The following is a 22,406-nucleotide window of genomic DNA, read 5'->3' on the forward strand; positions in this document are numbered from 1 at the left end:
GTAGAGCAAATGGCTATTGATACTTCTTTTTGATTTCCATTTTCTTCCTCCTTTGTGGAGGAACTTAAATTCAAGATTAGAGTTTAAAATTGAAGGGTATTTATTTAAACTGAATTTGAAACCAAGCATAATGACAAGAGTTAGCATTAGTAAGGTAAATCTGTTAGCAAGATTGAGCTCTTCTGTGAGCAGCTGCTGGGGTTTTTTTGTGTGGTCTTCAAGATCAGTAGAGTTGTGACAAAAGATTGTATTTCAGATTCTTCCAAGGCTAGAATTGCATAAGGATTAGGAATAATTTTTTTTCTTTGAAAACTGAAAAAGCTGTTGTATCAATTTGTTGGTTTTAGATAGTGCCCTTGAAAAATCTTCAGAAATACAGGAAAAATTGTGCTTCTAGTTATTACAGATGAGGACAGTTTCAGATTTTAATGGATAGTGGAAAAGATTCTGCTTTAGGTTTGTGTGTAGTGCTGGTTTTGGGTGGGGGTTTTCTTGGGCTTTTTTGAACAAAGGTTAATGCAAGATTTTAGTTTAAATAAACTATTATACAGTTTTAGCCAATCTTTCAGGTGGGGTTTATCCTTATATTTGTAAGAAATGGTAATTGCTGCATTTGACATATAAAATGTGGGTTAACAATTTTGACAATCTCTGATTTTTCTTCAGAAAACTGATTTTGATCAAATAATCTCAACACTAAAAGATTGATCTGTACATCATAACATGTGCATTAGGAATAAAAACTAGAGAAGAAATATGAGGTAATAGTATGATAGAGATGAAGAATGTTGGGCTTTCCTTCGCTTTATTGCTACTTTTCTGTAATACGGTATATAACTAAACAAGAAAGCACCAGTTCAGTATTCATAAGATGGATATCTCTATCTGAAAAACTTTTGGAGGGTGGACATAGCACTAATTTGAGATCTAGGTGAGCTTAAGAACCCTTAGACTTCTCATATTTTTCTTGACAAATTTTTGTTTATTTATTTTCCTTAAAATTGTGCTGTAAATTTCGCGCAGATTTTTCTCTTATCTTAAAAATTCATTTCAACTGAAAGTATGAGCATGTAATAAAAGTTAGATAAATGGACCTCTAGGTTCTGGTCAGAGGAATTGATGGTACTGCATCCTATTAAAATATTAATACGAGCTCCTCAGCACTGGGTTAAGGAACAATTTATAAAGATTAATTTTCTTATTACAGTATGACCTTTGATTTCATAACCTGGAAAAGCAGATTACTTGAGCTTGCCCTGAGTTGGGGCATACCATTTCTCCAGTGAGTCAAGTTTGGTTGCAGTAGTAAAGGACTTGCAGCAGTAGTCATTAATGCAGGAATTCTAGCTGCTGCTTTTTGGCTACTATCATCTTCCTTCTCAGGCCATACGAGATAACTTGAGGTTGCCTCTCTCCATGTAGGAAGGTGGTGTATTTCTGACTATGGTAGGCAGGGCTGCGAGGCCAAAAAGAGAACATGGGGATCTCTCATGGAGTAGGACTTGAGGCGTGAATTCACACACACACGCACACACACACGCACACACACCAGCATTATTTTCTCTGTGTGCCAGAATTCTAGATGCAAATAGACTTTGCTTTGTTTAAACATTGAAAGGTCATCATTCTATTAAAGGTTTTGGAAATATGTGGATTAAAGGTGTTTGAAGAATATTTTTGAGAACCTTTAAATTACTCAGATTTGCCTAATTCTGTAAGGCTGGAATTTATTAGCCATTGTGTTAGTCAGCTTTCCAGTGTTGTTATTTATCTTATTTTATAGATTAACGTATTAAGTGTGAACTCATTATTCTTCTTACCTTAGCACAAGAGTTTAAAAGTAGTTCAGAATATTAAATATGTTTGTATGGTGGACTTGTGATGGTGCATGTATATTAAAGGTAATTTTCTTCCCAACTAAACACAGGGATTAAGTAAATTACTAAGCACTTGGTCTTCTAAATATATCACATTATCATCAGAAATAAAATGTTTATGGGTCAAAATGAAAATACGTCAACTAAGAAAATTTCAAACAAAATACCCGAATTAGATTATCAAGTTAAGGATTTTAAATAGGTCTTGTTTCTCTCATGTTTCTCTCACATTTTAAAAATCAATGTATTGTTCATAGCTGATGATGTCTTGCAAACAGGGAAGCAGGGTTTCTGATTTTGCAGATACAAAGCTGACAGTCATGTGTGGTTTTGTTTTTTGTTTTGTTTTTTTTCTCTCACAGATGGGGACGGACAAAGTGAACATATATTACCAGTCTGTGAAGATACAACATGTCAAAAAAGTGCCATCTACTTAACTAAGCTAGGAATGGATCAGGTATTGTGAGTTTGAAATTGCAAAGACAAAGGAAAATACTGTTCTTTATGAAATAAGGTGAAACAGGAAAGCAAAATAAGACTTCCTGACTTGTAATCATTGCATATAAGACTTTTATTTATTTATTCATTACCTACCAAAAAAACCCTGGGTTTGGTGGAAGAGGTTGCATACCTAGAATGCTATGTAATGCATAATTCTACTCAAGAAAATTACAGATGCTTCTAATGAGTCACTTCTTGATTGTAAAACACTGTATTCAAAGCATCTTAACTGCCCTAGCATGGGATGAAAATCAAGGTTTGTGGTATGAGTTGGAAACAGATCTAATTAATTCAAATAATCTTACTAGTTCAAGGTAGGGAGTTATTTTATAGTAAATGTATGTATATAAAATATATATATATAAATATGTATATATGTGCATCCACATATATCAAGTTGAACTAGCTCACACCTCTTACACCTTTTTGCTACTGTGTCTTTGATTCTTAATAAGTAAGGAAATTTCCAAATGGTATGTGAAGACTTGTTTTTAGGCCGTGTATCTTCAGGGCTAGTTTTCTATTTAACTATTTCAGCTTTGTTCACAACACTACGTGTTTTGAGAGACATGGTCATAATTCATGTAATAGATTACTATATATTCATTTATTTTAAAGTATGTCTTAATCTGTTTTAAGTATTTATAGTGCCCTGCTTTATAATAAAGTTACAACTTATGATAACTTAATATTTGTTTAATGCCTTAACAATATTTTTTCCTAAATTTATGTTTAGCAACATGAATGTAAAGGCCAGGGTGTCCTATAACATACGTGCTTATAGCTGACAGCAAAACCCACTATAGTGTACTTAGAATCATACAGTAGAATCATAGAAACATAGAGTTGTTAGGGTTGGAAAGGACCTTAAAATCATCTAGTTTCAACCCCCCTGCCATGGACAGGGACACCTCACACTAAACCATGTCACCCAAGGCTCTGTCCAACTTGGCCTTAAACACCACCAGGGATGGAGCATTCACAACTTCCATGGGCAACCCATTCCACTGCCTCATCAGCCTCACAGTAAGGGACTTCTTCCTCATATCTAATCTAAGCTTCCCCTGTTTAAGTTTGAACCCACTACCACTTGTAACGGGCTACAGGAATTTGTAATGTGTGCCATACATATTTCTTCATGTCTGTTTGTTGTAATGTCAGATAAAACCAAATTAAAATTAGTTCCATGATAGCATATGATTCATTGGGATGAAATGTGTAACTATCAGAAACACACATCTGTAGAACGTGGTTCTAAAACTTACAGCGTGGAGAAGCATGCAATGGCATTTCAGGCTTTCGAATTGTTCCACTAAGGTCATGTTTGATGTCTGTCATTCTGCAGTATATTTCTCATGACATCTTTGGCACAGCTGGATGGCTACTGGAAAGCCAAGCAGACCTAGGAGGATTATTTTCAGGGATGATCATTTGCCATAGGTTTTCATTTATTTAATTATCTAATCTTTATGAGTATTAGAAATATCTCTGATCAATTTTCTTCTTTGGATGACGGAGCAAAAGTAAGGCCAACAAACACATGAGTGACTTCAGGAGATGCAGATCTACTAACGTTTCAAGAAAATGTGAATGTTTCCATAGTGACAGAAGACTTGCTGTTGGATCTGAAGTAGAATCCCATGTGCTGTTTCAGATTGTGGCAGGTGTTAGGACACTTCAGGCTTCTTTTAATTCACCTGCAACAGCTACAGACTAATCAGATGGATGATTCAGATCTCTCATCTACATTCTGAAAATCAGAGTGAGTTCTCCCTGAAAAATGTTTTGAAACCCATGATACATACTGTGGAAAGTTTTGCCAAGTATTCAGTATGATTTTTCCTTTTTTTTTTTTTTTTTTTTTTTTTCTGAAGCAAACAGCAATAGTTTAGTCCCTTCACTGCAGGGCTTCTCTATGGCTTGATGATTCTTGTAACCTTTCTTTGGACAATGGAAAGGTTATAGCTTTATTTCTCTTCTAAATCTAGCAGCTCTGAAGTAGAACACAGTGGTACATCCTACAACAAATCACAGGCCTTTGTCATGTCATTCTTTAGGCTAGAGAAGTTTGTGACAGCACTGATTATCAGCTGCAGTTGGCCAGTGCTAGAAGTTTTTCCTTGTTCCTCTGTAACAGTTTCAGGGCCATCAGAAGGTGGTGACGGGGAGGGGAGATTGCAGCTGCAATTTCATAAATCTCAGATACTACAGGATCATCTCATTGTTTCCAAGTTGCTCATCTTTCTCAAAGCAGCCATGGGCCTCTGAGACACACTCTAACATCAAAAATACAACTTTTACTGCTCTGGTTACCTTTTCCTCGCTAAATCAGTGTTTTAGATTGCTGTCTTCTGGGCTTGAACTCTGTAAGTTAATGTTGTGATGTATAGATAACTTAGTTTGGTTTTATGCAATAGTAGCTGCTCAATTGTATATGAAATTTGGGGGACCTTCATAAGCACCAGAAGCCTAATGCAGCCTGAAATCAGAGGATTTCTTTATGTGCAGCTGAACTGCAGTGCCTGTGTACAGTAGAGCAGGAGCCCCCAGGGAAAAGGACTTCTGTTGCTCTGGCCAGTTGTTTCCGGCCACTCTTGATACTCATTGCTCTGTAGGATGACAAAGTGTTTGTCATTGTCCTGGGTTCAGCAGTAGCAGTTATATTTCTCCTTCTTAGTAGCTAGTGCAGGCTGTGTTTTGATTTTTTGGCCTGGTAACAGTGCTAATAATGCCAATGTTTTTAGTTGCTGCTCAAATGTTTGGTCTGGCTGAGGACTTCCTGAGCCTTATGCTCTGCCAGGGAGGACAGAAAGCTGGGAGGAAGCAGACACAGGACACCTGGCCTCAACTAGCCAAAGAGGTATTCCATACCAGAGCACGTCATGCCCAGGATGTAACGGGAGTTACCCAGAAGGGCTGGGGACGGCAGGGTTGGACGAGGTATCGGTTGGTGATCGGCTGGGGGGAGTGGGGCGAGTTATTGGTCGGCTAGTGTTGAGGTGTTGTATTCTTTCCTCTTATTTCCTTTATCATTATTATTATTGGTGGTAGCAGTAGTGATTTGTGTTATACCTTAGTTACTAAACTGTTCTTATCTCAACCCATGGGAGCTGCATTCTTTTCGATTCTCCTTTCCGTCCCTCTGTGTGTAGGGGGAGGGCAAGAAGGGGGGGGAGCGAGTGGACGGGCTGTGTGGTTTATGGCTGACTTTGTTTAAACCACGGCAGTCATAGAAAATTTCCAGAAAATGTACTGGCCAAGAAAGGGCTACCGACTCCAAATGCGTGGTGATTTGCAGCTGGCTCCCTGACCGAGCTAGGTGGTCTGGAAGAGGGAAGCTGGCTGGGTGGGTTTTTGTGCTTCATAGGTCTTTTTAGCCATAATTTAAAAATTAAGGTGTGTTAATTCCACAGTTTTTTAATCAAAGACCTACTGAAAGGCTTTAGAGCAAGGCTTTTGTACATTTCCTAGTGTCTGGAAGAAGGTGGAATGAAAGAAATAGGCCGTTTTCAAGTTTAGTAGGGTGAGTGCAACAAGCTTTAGATTTTTTTCTAGTACCTGAGAGCTTATTCAAAATTAAAAAGATCCCATTTTCACAGGGCCGTAAAGCATTTTTTTCTCTTCTATGTCTTGAAAAACAGGTAGTTTTTGGTTTTTAGGCTTGTTTCAAAACAAGAGTTGGAAAAAAAATTTTGAAGCACTGAAATATTTTTTTTCTTATTTTAGCCTACAAAATCATTAATTGAAGGATTAAAAATACATATATAAATGTTGTAAATAACATCAGCGATGCTATGCAATTTTGCAGAAAGTGAGGAAGTAAAACTGTTTTCTCTAAATTTTATGTGTTCATTTAAATTTTCCTTTTGATACACTCGTTTTGCATCTGATCTAGGTTAATAGAAATCGTATGATCAGAAAACAGCAAAAAATAGCTTTGTGTATCCTCATTATACCCACCTATTTATATCTTATAGTGAAAGAAAAAAAAAATTAGGTTTAGTCTCTTTGCTATTAAAATGATAACAGCAAACATGAGCCTTAACGTAATTGTCTGGAATATCAAATATAAAAGAAGTAGGATATTTATATTATTGACAAATGTATTTTTATCTTTTGCCTTCTGTACTGAAATGTATGTCCTGAGGCACATGAACAATTACTCTTGCATTACATTGTGCATGATTACATTATACTGCCATTTATAAAAGAAATATACAGAATGAGTTTTACCAAACATCTGGGTTACTCTGAATTTAAACTGAGTAAGTTACATGTGGTGCTAGAGCATGCTCCGGTTGCGCATCGAACAAGAATGATGTTTTTAAAAGGTTCTACAGCTGCAGTTGTGAGTCCCACAACTGGTTCATGGGATGGATGAGTCTTATTTTGAAACATGCAGAGTGATGATGTTTGGTTGCAATAGGGGATGTTTCCATTTTGCTCACCCCTTGTTTTGTATATTGTAGACCTGATGACTGTAAATTGCCTTCTGTGAATCACTCTAAGTAGAGTAAAAACAGAATATGAATTCAAATTTATGCCTTAAAACTATTTTTTTTTCTTTAAAATAGTGTTACCTTACATGGGAACATTTAGAAAGTATATGATGGATATAACTGGATTTCATTGTAATGATCGTGTGAATGGTACTGTGTAAAGTAAAAGCTATATTATATTTCATGGTTCTGATTTCAATCAGTGTTTTTCAAAATTACAGTGGTTTGCAATAATACTGTTTCATCTGTCTTCTGCATGATGAATAAGTGCTAAGAAATCTAACCCTTTGAAAAATTTCCCTTAGGTTAAGAGTCTTTTTCTTATTTTCTGTTTCTTAGACTTTTCCAAACCTTCAGCAGCTAGCAGTAACTACATGGGCATGCATGGGTAGGGGCAAGGGTAAAGTGTTTAGTTTCAGCTTTAAGTTTTCATCAAGTGTGGTGTAGATCATCACTGCAGCTCAGATGCCACCACTCACATAGGCAGACATGCAGTAAGTATAAGCAGTGTCTGGCAGGACTGGTCCAGGCTTCTAAGCCATGTGTGATACCCAAAGGTGACCTTAGCATACTTCTTCGATAACTCTGCAGGCTTCTCTAATGCACACATGGCTGTAGGTAATCTCAAGGGACCGGTCCAAGTCTCATGCATTCCTGCCATATGGCAGGAATGGTGTTGATTACTGAACTGTGTTAGTGAGGGAGTCTTTCCACAGCAGGCAACCATGCTGTCAGGGATCTCATTCTCGTTCCTGAAATAGCTAAATTAAGGCTTGGATGAAAAACATTTAAGATGCTGTAAGTGCTTTTGATGCTGGTGATAGTGGTCCTTTAAGATGGCACCCTTCTGTCCTTTTGAAGGCATCGTGAGTTAGTTGACATACAAAACTACTTCTGGTTTTAAAAATGGCACTGAATTTTTCCATAGCATTGAAATGTTAACCCTGGTATTTTGGATTCATACCAACTCCTAAAATGACTTTTGATTTAATTAAGATAAATTGCTGTTTAGCACTTCTTCAGCACTTGGTGGAAAGTAAGTGCAGATACATTCTGTTTCTTGTCCTGGAGAAATTATACTTTGCATTTATTTTGTACTTATTAGTTATTACTGAATAATATTCAGTAATCTTAATTTCTTATCAAATGGTTCAGTATCTGGTGCTGTTGGGGAGATAGGAGGAGAGCTGAAGCTCTTGAACTTCTAAATATCTGTGAATAATAGAATTATTCAAGCTGAAATGAACTTTAGGAGATCCAGCCTCCTGCTTCAAGCCAGGACAAAACTGAATTCAGACCATCATCTTTTGTTCTTACCATCTTGTATCTCAGTAGAATGCCTGGCTTCATCTTCTCAGTTCTTTTTGCTGCAGGCATTAGAAGACCGCTATTAGGTCCCCCCTGAAATCTTCTGTCCTGCAGGCTGAACAAATGCTGTGCCCTCAGCCTGTCCTTTGAGTAAATGTTCACTGTTAGACCATCTTGGTGACCCTTCTGTAAACTCACTCTGTATTCTCCGATCTTGAACCATGGGGCACAAAACTGGATGCAGAATCCAGATGCAGACTAACAAGTGCCAAACAAAGAAATTATGACTTGCCTCAATCAGCAGGAGCATAGGCAGCAGTTACAGTGTGGTATGCTCTTATGCTGTCATAGCTGCAACGCTCAGCTTTAGCTTACTGCTCACCAGGACATGGGCATCCTTTTTAGGAAAGCTGCTATCCAGCTGGTGGGTCTCCAGCCTGTACTGCTTGCAGGGATTTACTCCTCTGTACTGGACTTTCTTTACTGACTGTTATGAGGTCCCTGTTTGCCCATTCTTACTGTTCTGAATGGCTATCTGCTCCTGAAGCATATCGATAGTATCCCCCAATTTGGTATCGTCTACAGATTTAATGAGGGTGAACCCCTTCTCCAGCTTTAATGCTACCTATTGCTTGCCATTTGAGCAAAAATAATGGGACTTGTGATTTGGACTTACCTATACTTGAGGATTAGTATAGATTCCAGGCAAACCTGAATTTCACTGAAGTTGTTCCTGAATGTTTCCATACACTGGACACGTTTCAAAACACAGGTCCTTTATTCTTACAACCTTTTATTTTTTTTTTTTTTTATTTTTTTTTTCTGTTCTGGAATAGAAAAAACTTCAAATTAATTTTTTCATTTGGTAACAGAGATAGGAAATAATCATTATTTCCTCTTCGGAAATTTTTAAATGGTTAAGAATCCTGATGCAGTGAATATATATCAGCTGTTTTAGAAAGAACTAGGTTGTTTAAATGGAGAAAATGGATTTCTTTACTGGCTGGGGTTTTTTTTTTGTTTTATTTTACAGTGGATTCCAGTCTTGCAAGACTTCAGAAATAAAGAGACACTCTGGGGCTTCGTACCATATCAAAGTGACAAATCTTCAGCAGAAGCTTCATTTCCAATTACCCTTCATATTGGAGATTACAATATGGATGGCTACCCAGATGCTCTTGCTATACTAAAGAACACATCTGGAAGGTAGAGTATATGTAAACCTAGAAATAAAGATTATCAAATACATGTGCAATCATCTGTCATACAAATTGCTAATTTTAGTGCATCTTGTTCATTTTATCTAGTGAGCATGACTTTTGATCTCTGATAAGTGTTTCATTTTTAAAAAGCTATGTATTTACAAGGTATATTCTGAATGCATAATTGTATAGGCTGTGAACTGGGACTCTTGGCGGGGAATCACACCAGGGAGTAGAGTATGAAGTACCAATTTATCCACTCATCCTGGATAATAGGAGATGATTATCTCTCTTTCCTTTCCCAAATCATCTGTATAATCCTGACTTCTTCTTTCAGTGTTGGCTAGTAACACTGGCTGCTGAGAGCTGGGGAGCCTGCTCCATGCTGTCACATGGAGTGAACACCAACTGTTGACTACTGAAAAATGAATAGTGTTTTGCCCCTTTTGAGAACAAGGATTTTAGACATACATAATAACTCACCAGTGATATTATATTGTTCAAATTTAACTGAAATAAATACACTTCCCCCAAAAATAAGGGATGGGGGGGAAGCTTCTAACCTTTCCTGTTGAATCTATCAGTGTAATCTTTCTCCTTCTTTCTTTTGTCTCTCTTCATTACTTTTTTTCCCAATACTTTGTATTGCTACCTTCTTGTGTTAGGTAGGAGAGAACATGCAGTGGTGCTTACAGGAAGGCTATTGTACACTGAGGAGTTAGTGATCCACATAACAGTTGACCTGAGTAGGTGCACACCAGTGCTATTCTGCACACACCACTTGCCTGCAGGAGACTTAGCTAGCTGATCGAAATGGAGAAGCCTGTAGGCAGGCAGCTGTCACTTGGCACCTGGTGATAATACCACTAGAATGTCCTTGTCTCTACCTTAAAGTGAAGCAGCATGTTTTCATGTGAACATCCTTTTGCTTGACAGTAGAAATGATGAATAGACTTGTTTACTTCTAAGAAAAACTTGAAAGAACTCTTGAGACCATAGCGCCAATGAACCTCACTCACTACAGACGGGATACATGCAGCATGCCATGCCCTGACTCAAGGTCTTCTTGATGCTGCATAAACGGGGTTTTCCAGGATCTGAAGAGATGTAAAGTTAGATACGGTATCCCTTTTTTTTTTAATCAATACCTTATGGAATCTTAACATCTTCTTTACTGAGATCTATGACAAATACTTGTACTAGTGTATTAAAAGGCAAAATAGGTCTCTTATACGTGTATTTATTATCTTCCTCTGTATTGTATTTTTGGTAAGCTTACATGCAGGTTCATCATTTGAATTAATAGTAAGGAAAACAACTGAGGAGCTCACTTTGGTACTTAAAACAGTATATAGACAGAATTTAGATGCTGAAGTTAAAGAAGTCATTACACATTCTCTAGTGATTGCCTAAATATTAATCACCCACAGACATTTTTATATTAAGAGTTCTTCCGATACTGACATATATATGAAAATGACCCAGTTTGAAGAGCCACATGCTGGTATTCAGCTTACATGATGTGATTCAGAAACAAGGCAGTGAGCAGCTGAGCTCCATCTCTGTACTTCTCAGCCTGAAAATAACTAGCACAGCAGCTGTATGTATTCAGATACAGCAGAGGAGAAGGGGATTTTACGTTAGTGCCCAGAACTTGCATAGGTGAAGTTAAAGCACTGGGGCCCTGAACGTCAGGTTTTTACTCCATAGCCTTGCGCAATTGGAAGGTTGCATCTTCTGTTCAGCAGTCACTGAATAAAGGCTGTAGACTGTCTAATGAGCAGACTAGAACAAAAGTCCTTCCTTTTCCATAGAATACCAAGACATCTAACCTGTAACATTGTTCTTGTCTTTGTTTTTTCTGAAGCCCCACAAATCTTGTTTTGAGCTGTACTGTAGGCTATTTTTAAGTGTGTACCCTGATAGCAAGTACACTTTGGAAAGACTTTGTGAAGATTCATAGTGTTCAGAAATTTATTTGAAGTTATTTTATCTTTTAAGATTCTTAGGAGCCTCTCTCCTCTGCCTGGTGCATAAATATGACAGTGTAATATTGTGAACATTTAAATAGTTTGTAAATAGTTACTCCTGTAAGAGGTCAGGAAGATACCTATGCCTTGCTGCAATGAAATACTGTGATGCACTCCTTGCTGAAATTGTTTGTTTATTCAGTTGGATGCATCTTGAAGTTATTTTGAAAATTGACTTCAGAGTGGAGTGACATAATAAGGCATAAGGACTGAAGGTACCAGCAGATGGTTTGACAAGGTGTTAAAAGGGAAGTTCAGAGAGCTGAGGAAGTCTGCAAAAAAAAGAAGTAAACCAAAAATTAAGAAATACATTGCACGTTAACATGGTGTATTTCCAGTATTTGTAGAAAAGTAATGGAAACAGATTCTTTGTACTTTGGGATGGGAGTGAAAATCACAGTTTTTGCACCCCCTGTGAAATGTTACTTTCAGATTAATATTCATTCATTGTTTCTGAGAAACTTAAGGAAATACTTTCTTTCACAATGTGTAACTGGGTCACAGTGAAAAGAATTAAAATAGTGTGGGAATTAAAAGCTCCTCTTAAATTAGAGCAAATTAAAATGAAAACCTTATTTAATTGATTTTAAACACTTGTGGATCAAGCTGCTTATTTCTTTCTCTGAAGCCTTTCACACTACATCTACAGCCTTAATTTCAGTGATTGATTATGGTGATTAAATGATAAAAGCATTTTTGTGAACTCTTGACCTTAATCTGTGCTGTAGTCTGGGAAGCCTAGCTTCTAGTTGCCATCTGTAACTTAAAGAAATTAAAGGAGGCAGAAACCATGTTATTCCTTTGAAAATGTATGTGACAATGGAATAATATGATTAAAATCAATTATGCTTTCAGCACAATTCAGGAAAGTACTTTCAGGAATAATATTAGTTTATTGTCCTTCCAGGTGAGTAAATCAGGAAAATTGTTATTAATGTGTGTAATGTTCTGACAGCAAGGAGACATCCTTAACAGCCACACAACAAAAAAAATCTCACTTGTGGATGCAAGTGTTGTGGGGGTTTGAACCCAGAGACTCAATACATCACTCAGCAGGTGAAGATGCTAAATTTGCAGTAGATTTTTACATATTTATCTGTCTATTATATGTCCCTTTAACTTCTGACTTGGGATCAGGTCAAAATCTGAACATTAGAATTCTAGTCCACAGGTTTTTCTTCAGGCTAGATACATAAATGATTTTTTCTTTCCTCAAGTTATGACTGTATTAGAAATCATGTATGTATATAGAATAACAATAGGTGGAGGGATTTTATCAGTAATTAATTGAGTCATCTATACGTCCTGTCTCATCTAATTGCATTTATTTTTTCACATGCTGGTTTTAAATTGATTCTAGTAACAATGGAAGTCTAAGCACTGCATGTGAGTTTATAAATACCTATCTTTGTCACACCTAAGTAAACGGAACAAGTTTTTTTTAACCACTTGTTTCCAAATTAGATGCTAATAATGGTTAATAATATTGCATTGCAAGCATGTAATTTAAGGAAGCTCTTTTTCCAATTATGCTTTTATTCAAAGGAAATGTTTTTCACTGGTAAAGTGGTGGTAAAGTTAGAGATATAGTATCCTCTCTGACATTGCTGATAAAGAACAGTAAAGACTGAAACTTGGAGATAACAAACAACTGGATATGGGCAACTGAATGAAAAACTTTGAATGTAATAGACTTCTAGACAGTTTTCCAAGTATTTGTGCTCAGTTTTCAATTAATGTATATGTGTTAATCCTTTATATGGGTATACTTAAAAGGACTCTTGACCAAATTATGTCTTCCTAGGTCATTGTTCATTGTTCCTTGTCAGATATAAGGTTTGATACAGAACTTCTTTTAAATGTAGGATTGATGAGCACCTTATAATTGAGCAAATCTAAAAGCAGGAGGCAAACTAAATTATTCTGAATGCCTGAAGTAAGATATTAGTCATTTAGATGTCCCTTGTATAACTGTAAATGAACTAGCCTAAAACTGACAGAATGAGAGATGTATGAAATTAAGCAGTAAATATTTAATTCTAATTGCAGAGAAACATGTTAAAATGAAGCTCAGATAAGTCTTCAGTCTTTGGTGTTAAGCCTTGCCTATAGTTATTCAGTCTTATTAAATGTGGCTTTGCTGGATAGATAACTTCATCAGAAGGTTACAAATCGTAAACAACTCTATACTTTATTGATCATCACTGATAAGCTTTGTGGGATAAAGTTATGCAGGTAGTACATAAAATTTACCTGCCACTGTGTACGTATTGGTCTATACACCTAAATATTAAAAGTACTGCAAATAGCATGTTATGAGTGATATGCTAGTCTTCGTTCAGAGTTCTTTTACTCTGCCTCTTCTCAATATTTAAGGTGATGTACTGTTACACATTCTTCTAGCGCTCCAGCACTGATTTTAAGGTTTTACCATTGCAGCCGGGTGGTTTTGTGTTTTCCCATAGACTTTCAGGGACATTTTGTCATTTAACGATGCTCATAATTTTCATTTTTACAAGGAGATTTTTTTCTTTTATGATGATATTAATCTTTAAAATTTGGTTCATAATAATAGGTCATTAACTTGCCCTTGATAATTGTAGAATTTAGCAGAAATAAAACATGGAGGTAGATACCTTGTCTAAGGTTAGATGACGATATAGGAGGACCAAGAGATTTTCCTCGAGGCTGGACAGTCATGAGTGGCAGGGTGTTTGGGATAGTATGGGCAAGTATCTAGGCCAGTGGGCCCCTCCAGTGCTTTGGAACTTCACTACTTAACAAGTGCAAAATCCAGAAAAATTAGAAAAACACTTAAATGAGGTGTGTTGTCATCCTGGTCATACCAGAGAGGGACAAATCACGGCAATGTGCTGGGGTTTGGCCTGTGCTTACAGAGCCCTGTTCAATACTATCCAGCACCTTCAAAGGGAAAAGATGTCTCTGAATCTGATGGCAAAGCAACAGATCGACGCAGCTACTTCAGCTCCAAATACAGCAGCTTCACCAACCCCAGTGAGAAGTACAGCAGCTACTCTTAACTCTAACTACAACAGATAACACACCTACTCCAAGTACAGCGACTACACCAACCCCAGCGACAAGTACAGCAGCTACTCAATCACTGACAGCAACAGACAGCGCAGCTAATCCAAGCACAGCAACTACACCAGCCCCAGCAACAAGTACAGCGACTACCCAAACCCTGACAGCAACAGACAGCGCAGCTGCTGGTGCTACTTAAACCCCAAGCACAGTGGCTGCACCAGCCCCAACAACAGGTACTGCAGCCACTCCAGCCACACTGGTAATCACTGCAGCTAAACCAGAGGACCAGTTCATGCCAATATTGGTTGCCCCTGTATGCAAGGGGGAAAGCAAAAAAGAGGCACAAAAAGCAACCTGTACAGTGAAGAAAGATGAAGAACCAGTGCACTTACTACATGGGACAGCATCTGATCAAGAGTTGTTATTTCATGAATCAGAGAAAGAGGAAGAAGAAGAGGTGACTTCTCAGCCCCAGACCTCGACCAAGCTACGGAATACGTGAAAAGATTTTACGCTTTCTCCAGGGGAGCACATCATCACCTGGTTGCTCCAGTGCTGGGACAATGGGGTTGACAGTCACAAACTAGAAGGTAGGGAAGCTAAGCAGTGGGGATCACTTGCTGGGGAAGGGGGAACTGACAAAGCAATTGCAAAAGAGAAATGGTCCCTCAGCCTTCAGAGGCAGCTCTTAGCAGCTGTGAAATAAAGTTTCCATTCAAGGATGATGTTATGAGTTGTTCAGCCAGCTGGACCACACTAGAGAAAGGCATCCAGTCTCTGAGGGAATCAGCTACTGTAGAGATGATCTATCACAGGCTGGATGTTGGGAATGCATCCGCAGATCCAGATGAAGTCGAATGTACATGACCCATGTGGCAGAAATTTACACAGAGTACGCCATCATCATATGCCCACTCACTGGCAGCAGTAACCTGGAATGACATAGTACCACCAACAGTGGATTAAATGATTCGTCAATTCTGAGTGTTCAAAGACAATCTCACCCCTTCCATCATTTCAATTGTGGAAAAACTGTCCCAGGAGTTCAAACAATTGAGAGACAATCTGTCCAATCTGTCCAGCTCCCAACGTGTACCAACGTCCCAGCTATTAACAAAAGGCATTCTAGTGCTTGAGAGAGAAGACACAGGGGGGGCACATGCCATGGGCCACCCTGTAATTTTACCTGCGGGATCACGGAGAAGACATGAGAAAGTGGGATGGAAAACCTACCTCAGCTTTGGAGAAACGGGTGTGTGAATTAAAGAGGAGGACAAAGGTCAAGGATGAACATCCCATGCAAGCTGCGGCTTCAGTCTCTGGTGAACAGGTTCCCAGATGGAGTGGAAGAGCTGCTTTTACTCCAGCTCCTGTGATAAAGAAGACTAGTCCTGTCTACAAGACGTAAGTGACCAATGTTGTGATCACTTTAGGGGCCCCTGCCTCCAGTCAGTTGAAGGTAGGGGATGATTGGATTTACTGGACCGTGTGGATCAGATGGCCTGGCATGTCAGTCCCACAGAACTATAAGGCTCTAGTAAATACTGGTGCACAGTGTACCCTGATGCCATCAAGCTGTCAAGGGGTGGAACCCATTTATATTTCTGGAGTGACAGGAGGATCCCAAGAGTTGACTGTACTGGAGGCTGAAATCAGCCTGACTGGGAGGAAATGGCAAAAGCACCCATTGTGACTGGTCCAGAGGCTCCATGCATCTTTGACATAGACTGCCTCTGGAGGGTGTACTTCAAAGACCCAAAAGGGTACTGATAGGCTTTTGCTATTCTGCTTTGGAGACTGAGGAAATTAAGCAGCTGTCCACCTTGCCTGGTCTCTCAGAGGATCCTTCTGTTGTGGGATTGCTGAAGGTCGAAGAACAAGTGCCAGTCGTGACCACAACAGTGCACTGGTGGCAATATCACACCAACCAAGACTCCCTGATTCCCATCCATAGGCTGATCTGTAGACTGGAGAGTCAGGAGTGATCAGCAGGACCCGCTCACCCTTTAATAGCCCCATATGGCCAGCACAAAAGTCTAACGGAGAGTGGAGACTAACAGTAGACTATCGTGGCCTGAATGAAGTCACACCACCATTGAGTGCTGCTGTACGAGACATGCTAGAACTTCAGTATGAACTGGAGTCAAAGGCACCGAAGTGGTATGCCACAATTGATACTGCCAGTGCATTTTTCTCAATTCCTTTGGCAGCAGAGTGCAGGCCACAGTTTGCTTTTACTTCAAGGGGTATCCAGTACACTTGGAACCGACTGCCCCAGGGGTGGAAACACAGCCCTACCATCTGCCATGGACTGATCCAGACTGCACTGGAACAGGGGCAAGCTCTGGAACACCTGCAATACATTGATGACATCATTGTGTGGGGCAGTACAGTGAAAGAAGTCTTTGAGAAAGGGAGAAAAATAATCCAAATCCTGCTAAAAGCCAGTTTTGCCATAAAAGAAAGTAAGGTCAAGGGACCTGCACAGGAGGTTCAATTTTGGGGAATAAAATGGCAAGATGGTCATCACCAGATCCCCACAGATGTAGCAATGTCTCCACCAACTAATAAGAAAGAAACACAAGCTTTCTTAGGTGCTGTGGGGTTCTGGAGAATGCACATCAATTACAGTTCAATTGTAAGCCCTCTCTATCATGTGACCCAGAAGAAAAATGATTTTAAATGGGACCCTGAGCAACAACAAGCCTTTGAACAAATTAAATGAGAGATAGCTCATGCAGTAGCCCTTGGACCAGTCCGGACCAGGCCAAACATAAAGAATGTGCTCTACACTGCAGCCAGAAAGAACGGTCCTACCTGGAGCCTCTGGCAGAAAGCTCCAGGGGAGACTCAAGGTTGACCCCTCAGTCTCTGGAGTCGGGAATACAGAGGATCTAAGGCCAGCTATACCCCAACTGAGAAAGAGACACTGGCAGCCTATGAAGGGGTTTGAGCTGCTTGTGAAGTGATTGGCACTGAAGCACACACAGCTCCTCCTGGCACCCTGGTTGCCCGTGCTGGGCTGGATGTTCAAAGGCAGCGTATCCTCTACACATCTTTCAACCGATGCTACATGGAGTAAGTGGGCTGCACTAATTATACAATGAGCTCGAATAGGAAATCCCAGTCGTCCAGGCATACTAGAAGTCATCATGGACTGGCCAGAGGGCAAAGATTTTGGAATGTCACCAGAGGAGGAGGTGATGCATGCCGAAAAGGTCCCATCATATAATAAACTGTCAAAAAGCGTAAAGCAGTATGCCTTGTTTACTGATGGGTCCTGCCGTATTGTGGGAAAGCATCAGAAACAGAAGGCAGCCGTATGGAGTCCCCAACAAGAAGTTGCAGAAACTGCTGAAGGAGAGGGTGAATCGAGTCAGTTTGCTGAGGTGAAAGACATCCAGCTGGCCTTGGACACTGCTGAATGAGAAAAGTGGCCAGTATTTTATCTCTGTTCTTCTCCCCATGCCTCTGGGAGCAAGGGGGGGTTGGGGAGGAGGGCGGGGAGAGTGTCGGGGAGCATCTGCGTGGTTCTGAGTTACCAGCTAGGTTTAAACCATGACAGGGAGGAGAATGGAAAGAATCTTAACTGCCACAGGTTGAGATAAGAACAGTCCAGTAACTAAGGTATAACCCAAAACCACTGCTGCTACCACCAATAATAATAATGATAAGGGGAATAACAAGGGGAGAGAAGGCAATTGCTCACCACCCACCAACCAATATCCAGCCCGACCCCAGCAGTGATCTGGGCCTTCTGGGTAACTCCCCCCAGTTTATATACCAGGCATGATGCGCTGTGGGATGGAATACTCCTTTCGCTAGTTTGGGTCAGGTGTCCTGTCTCTGCTTCCTCCTGGCTTCCCCTCTGCCCTCGCAGAGCATGAGACGAGAAAGTCTTTGATAGGAGTAAACATTACTGAGCAACTAAAAACATCGGTGTGTTATCAGTACTGTTTGCAGACTAACGTCGAAAACACAGCACTGCACCAGCTACTAAGGAGAAAAATAAGTGCTACAGCTGTACCCAGGACAGTTCATTATTGTATAATCAAAACCTAAAATAATTTATTAACGTTTCATTTCAGCATTCATTGTTTATCTTGTATTGAGTCAAGTGGGAATCACTTGGCAGCACACATGAAAAAAATTGAAGTTTGTGCACAAAAACAGCTGGTTACAGTATGTTCAGCCTTCAGTGAAACTTGGAGCATAGCTCACCTCAAAAACTAGATAGACATTTAAAGCACTGAGGCTGTTTATATATACTGATGTGAGGAAGGTTGCAAGTACAGTAATTTCTGTGAATTTAAAAAATGTGAATTGAAAGAAAGCATATTTGTAAAACTTCCTCAGAATTTTAAAATGAAATGTATGTCAAGATGATGGAAAAAGAGAAATCAGAACAATTTCCTTAGCTCAGGTTGTCACTTTATCTTATAGTTTGTTAATCTGATACAATATTTGCACAGTACATGAAGTGAATGTGAGCACTTAACGTTTTCAAGTTATGATTATGAGTTCTCAGATGGAGACAATATGATGTCTTAAATATCGCAGATTGCTGTTTCATTTTGGCCAGACACTAGTCAGTATACTCCTGCTTCTCACAGTGAAGTAGTAAAAAGTGGGTTATTCCTATTAAGCTTCAATAAGCATATAGCGGAAAAATAAAAGCCTGACTTGTGTATTTTTCACAGAAGCTTAAGAAATGTGATAAGAAGGTTTTGAGAGAAATACTTAAATATCCCAATTTACCTTTAACACATCTTACAGAGAATGAAATCCTATGGTTTTCCCATTGCAGATTCTGAAATATTAACTTGGCAGGAGGCAAAGAAACTTTTACTTCAGTGTTGGAAACCTTTTTTCTCAGAGAAAATGTTTTGCCTTTCTCTGATTCTTTCAGAAATTAATGTTTTAGGATATGATTCTTACAAGTAGCAAAGTATCCGAAATATACCATAGAAACAAAGAAAAGTAAAACTTTCCTAAGGAGAATGCTGGTGTGTGTGCCCATGTGACACTGCATCCTGGAAGCACTGAATGCCTTTAAGATACAGAAAAAAAAACCTTCTACTGTGAAATAGCAGTATGTTCAAGGTCAGTATGAAGAACTGGTTTGGATTATTGTCCTGGGCTCTGCCATGTTTAGCTGGCTTTGCAGAACCTTGTCTACTTTATCTCATGGCTCTGCCGCCAGAAAGACAGGAGGAAGCTTCAAACTTCATCTGTTCCCATTGCCAAGGCAGTGATGGATTCTAGCAGGCTCCCAGGATACAGACTGGAGTGGGACTCCTGGTAAATAAAGTTGGAAGATTTTCACAATTCCAGTGAGAGTGGTAACGTTACGGTGTTAGAGACAGTGTATGATGCTGTTAGTCATTGGGTTAGTCATGAACAAACCCAAGGTCTGCCACTGACCAGTGGGCATGTATTATATAAATTCTTTGAAAGGGAGATTTTGCTGTACTAGACCTCATACTCTGGTTGGCTTGTTTCTCGTTTAAGTATTACAGCCTATCTTTCTCTCTCTATTTGTTGTATGTCAGCAAATGTCCAATTTGGTTTATCATGTCCTATTCTTACTGTGCTAGTAGGTTGGGGTTTGTGTTTTAGATTTTGCTTTGAAACAACAGAAAACGTATCAACAGAGGTTTGGTTTAGTCTTAAATTTGTGTAAAGCATCATTCAGTGTGTAAGACAATTGATTAATGGAGCTGGGGTGGGAAGAGATTGTCCTAACATAATGAAAAAGCACTGACACTTTTTAGGTATTGTTTAAGCTGAAGAACCGTGAAGAGATTAAGGAAGATGGCAGGTAAGTACACTTGTAATTGTTTCAGAAGAAAGTATACATGCGTTCACTCCTTTGAGTTGATGGTGACTGAAATTATTTCTGCTGATTTGGACCCATTTATTTAGTGTATTCATTGGTTGTAAGTTAGGCATGACATAGTGGTTGTAATTCTGTCTGTAAAGTTAATGTATATACTAATATTTTGCATACAAAGAGTTGTGGTCAATGGCTCGATGTCCGGCTGGAGACCGGTAACGAGTGGTGTCCCTCAGGGATCGGTGTTGGGACCGATCTTGTTTAACATCTTCATCGCTGACAATGGACAGTGGCACTGAGTGCGCCCTCAGCAAGTTTGCTGATGACACCAAGCTGTGTGGTCCGGTTGATATGCTGGAGGGAAGGGATGCCATCCAGAGGAACCTTGACACGCTTGTGAGGTGGGCTGATGCCAACCTTATGAAGTTCAACCACGACAACTGCAAGGTCCTACACCTGAGTCGGAGCAATCCCAGGCACAGCTACAGATTGGGCAAAGAAGGGATTGAGAGCAGCCCTGCAGAGAAGGACTTGGGGGTGCTGGTCAATGAGAAAATGAACGTGAGCCGGCTTCAGTGTGCGCTCGCAGCCCAGAAAGCCAACCGTATCCTGGGCTGCATCAAAAGGAGCGTGACCAGCAGGTCGAAGGAGGTGATCCTGCCCCTCTACTCTGCTCTTGCGAGACCTCACCTGGAGTATTGTGTGCAGTTCTGGTGTCCTCAACATAAAAAGGACACAGAACTGCTGGAACAAGTCCAGAGGAGGGCCACGAGGATCATCAGGGGACTGGAGCACCTCCCGTATGAAGACAGGCTGAGGAAGTTGGGGCTGTTCAGCCTGGAGAAGAGACGGCTGCGTGGGGACCTAATAGCAGCCTTCCAGTACCTGAAGGTGGCCTATAGGGATGCTGGGGAGCGACTCTTCGTCAGGGACTGTAGTGACAGGACAAGGGGTAAAGGGTTAAAACTTAAACAGGGGAAGTTTAGATTGGATATAAGGAGGAAATTCTTTCCTGTTAGGGTGGTGAGACACTGGAATTGGTTGCCCAGGGAGGTTGTGAATGCTCCATCCCTGGCAGTGTTCAAGGCCAGGTTGGATGGAGCCTTGTGTGGGATGGTTTAGTGTGAGGTGTCCCTGCCCATGGCAGGGGGGTTGGAACTAGATGATCTTGATGTCCTTTCCAACCCTAACTATTCTATGATTCTAATGGATTTTAAACTATTCAGTGGCTGTTAGCTTTGCTTTTATTATATTTAACTTCTGGAGACTTAAAGTGCTTACTTACAATTTTTGGTAATGTCTATTATTTAGACTTTGCATATCAAGTAAGTTGTTTTATACATATATATGTATGTGTTTTACAGCAATCAACAGGCATTTTTACTAGAAAATGTCCCATGCAATAACATAAGCTGCAAGAGTGTACATCGCATGTTTAAAGTTTTTTGGGAGCTCTCGGATCTAAATCAAATCAAGGATGCGGTGGTAGCAACCTTCTTCGACATATACGAGGATGTAAGTTCAACCCTTTTCTACAGCAGACAGCATCTCTCTGTGTTGCTGTATCTGTCTGTGCCACTGGCAGACTTCTGTTTAGAAATGTTTGGGCTTTTGAGGTGCTCCCTGGCAGGTGAGCAGTTTGCGGCAGCCCATCGCTCTAAAAGTTAACTGACCCTCATTATGCTCTCCTTGGACTGCCCTCTTCAACAGCAAGAAAGAAGCCACAGACCACATGAATGGTCCTGGTTACATGTGGATGGAGCACTCTGTTCTTGATTGCCATAGATTCATGCGATTTGAAAGATCCTAAAATAATAGCAAAGGTGCAAAAGTGACAACTTTGCTGCACACACTTTAGTCTTTTTTTCTTTGCATTTCGAACGGAATTTTTTGCTAAATTTAGATATTACCCAGAGTAAATCAGCTTTCTAACATAAATGTTTTTCTTCTCCTAGGGAATTTTGGATATCATTGTGTTAAGCAAAGGCTACTCCAACAGGGACTTTGCTATCCATACATTAAAAAATAACTTTGAAGCAGATGCCTATTTTGTTAAAGTTATTGGTAAGTTATCACTGTATAATCAAGTCAAAATGAGAAGTATG

General features: G+C 39.7%; 1 protein-coding gene across 3 annotated transcripts in view; it reads left to right on the forward strand.

Annotated features, from left to right (window-relative positions):
* Positions 1-22,406, forward strand: part of ITFG1 (integrin alpha FG-GAP repeat containing 1) — an 83,787-nt gene that overhangs the window by 30,710 nt on the left and 30,671 nt on the right. For all 3 annotated transcript variants that reach the window (XR_010608880.1, XM_065663606.1, XM_065663605.1), the window contains exons 9-12: positions 2,240-2,334; positions 9,219-9,391; positions 21,666-21,816; positions 22,257-22,365. Coding sequence is in view for 2 of the 3 variants with exons in the window: in XM_065663606.1 (XP_065519678.1) it covers positions 2,240-2,334; positions 9,219-9,391; positions 21,666-21,816; positions 22,257-22,365 (528 nt within the window). In the remaining variant the exon portion in view is untranslated. The remainder of the gene's footprint in view (positions 1-2,239; positions 2,335-9,218; positions 9,392-21,665; positions 21,817-22,256; positions 22,366-22,406) is intronic.

Source organism: Lathamus discolor, chromosome Z, assembly GCF_037157495.1.
Source record: "Lathamus discolor isolate bLatDis1 chromosome Z, bLatDis1.hap1, whole genome shotgun sequence".
Classification (NCBI taxonomy): Eukaryota; Metazoa; Chordata; class Aves; order Psittaciformes; family Psittacidae; genus Lathamus; species Lathamus discolor.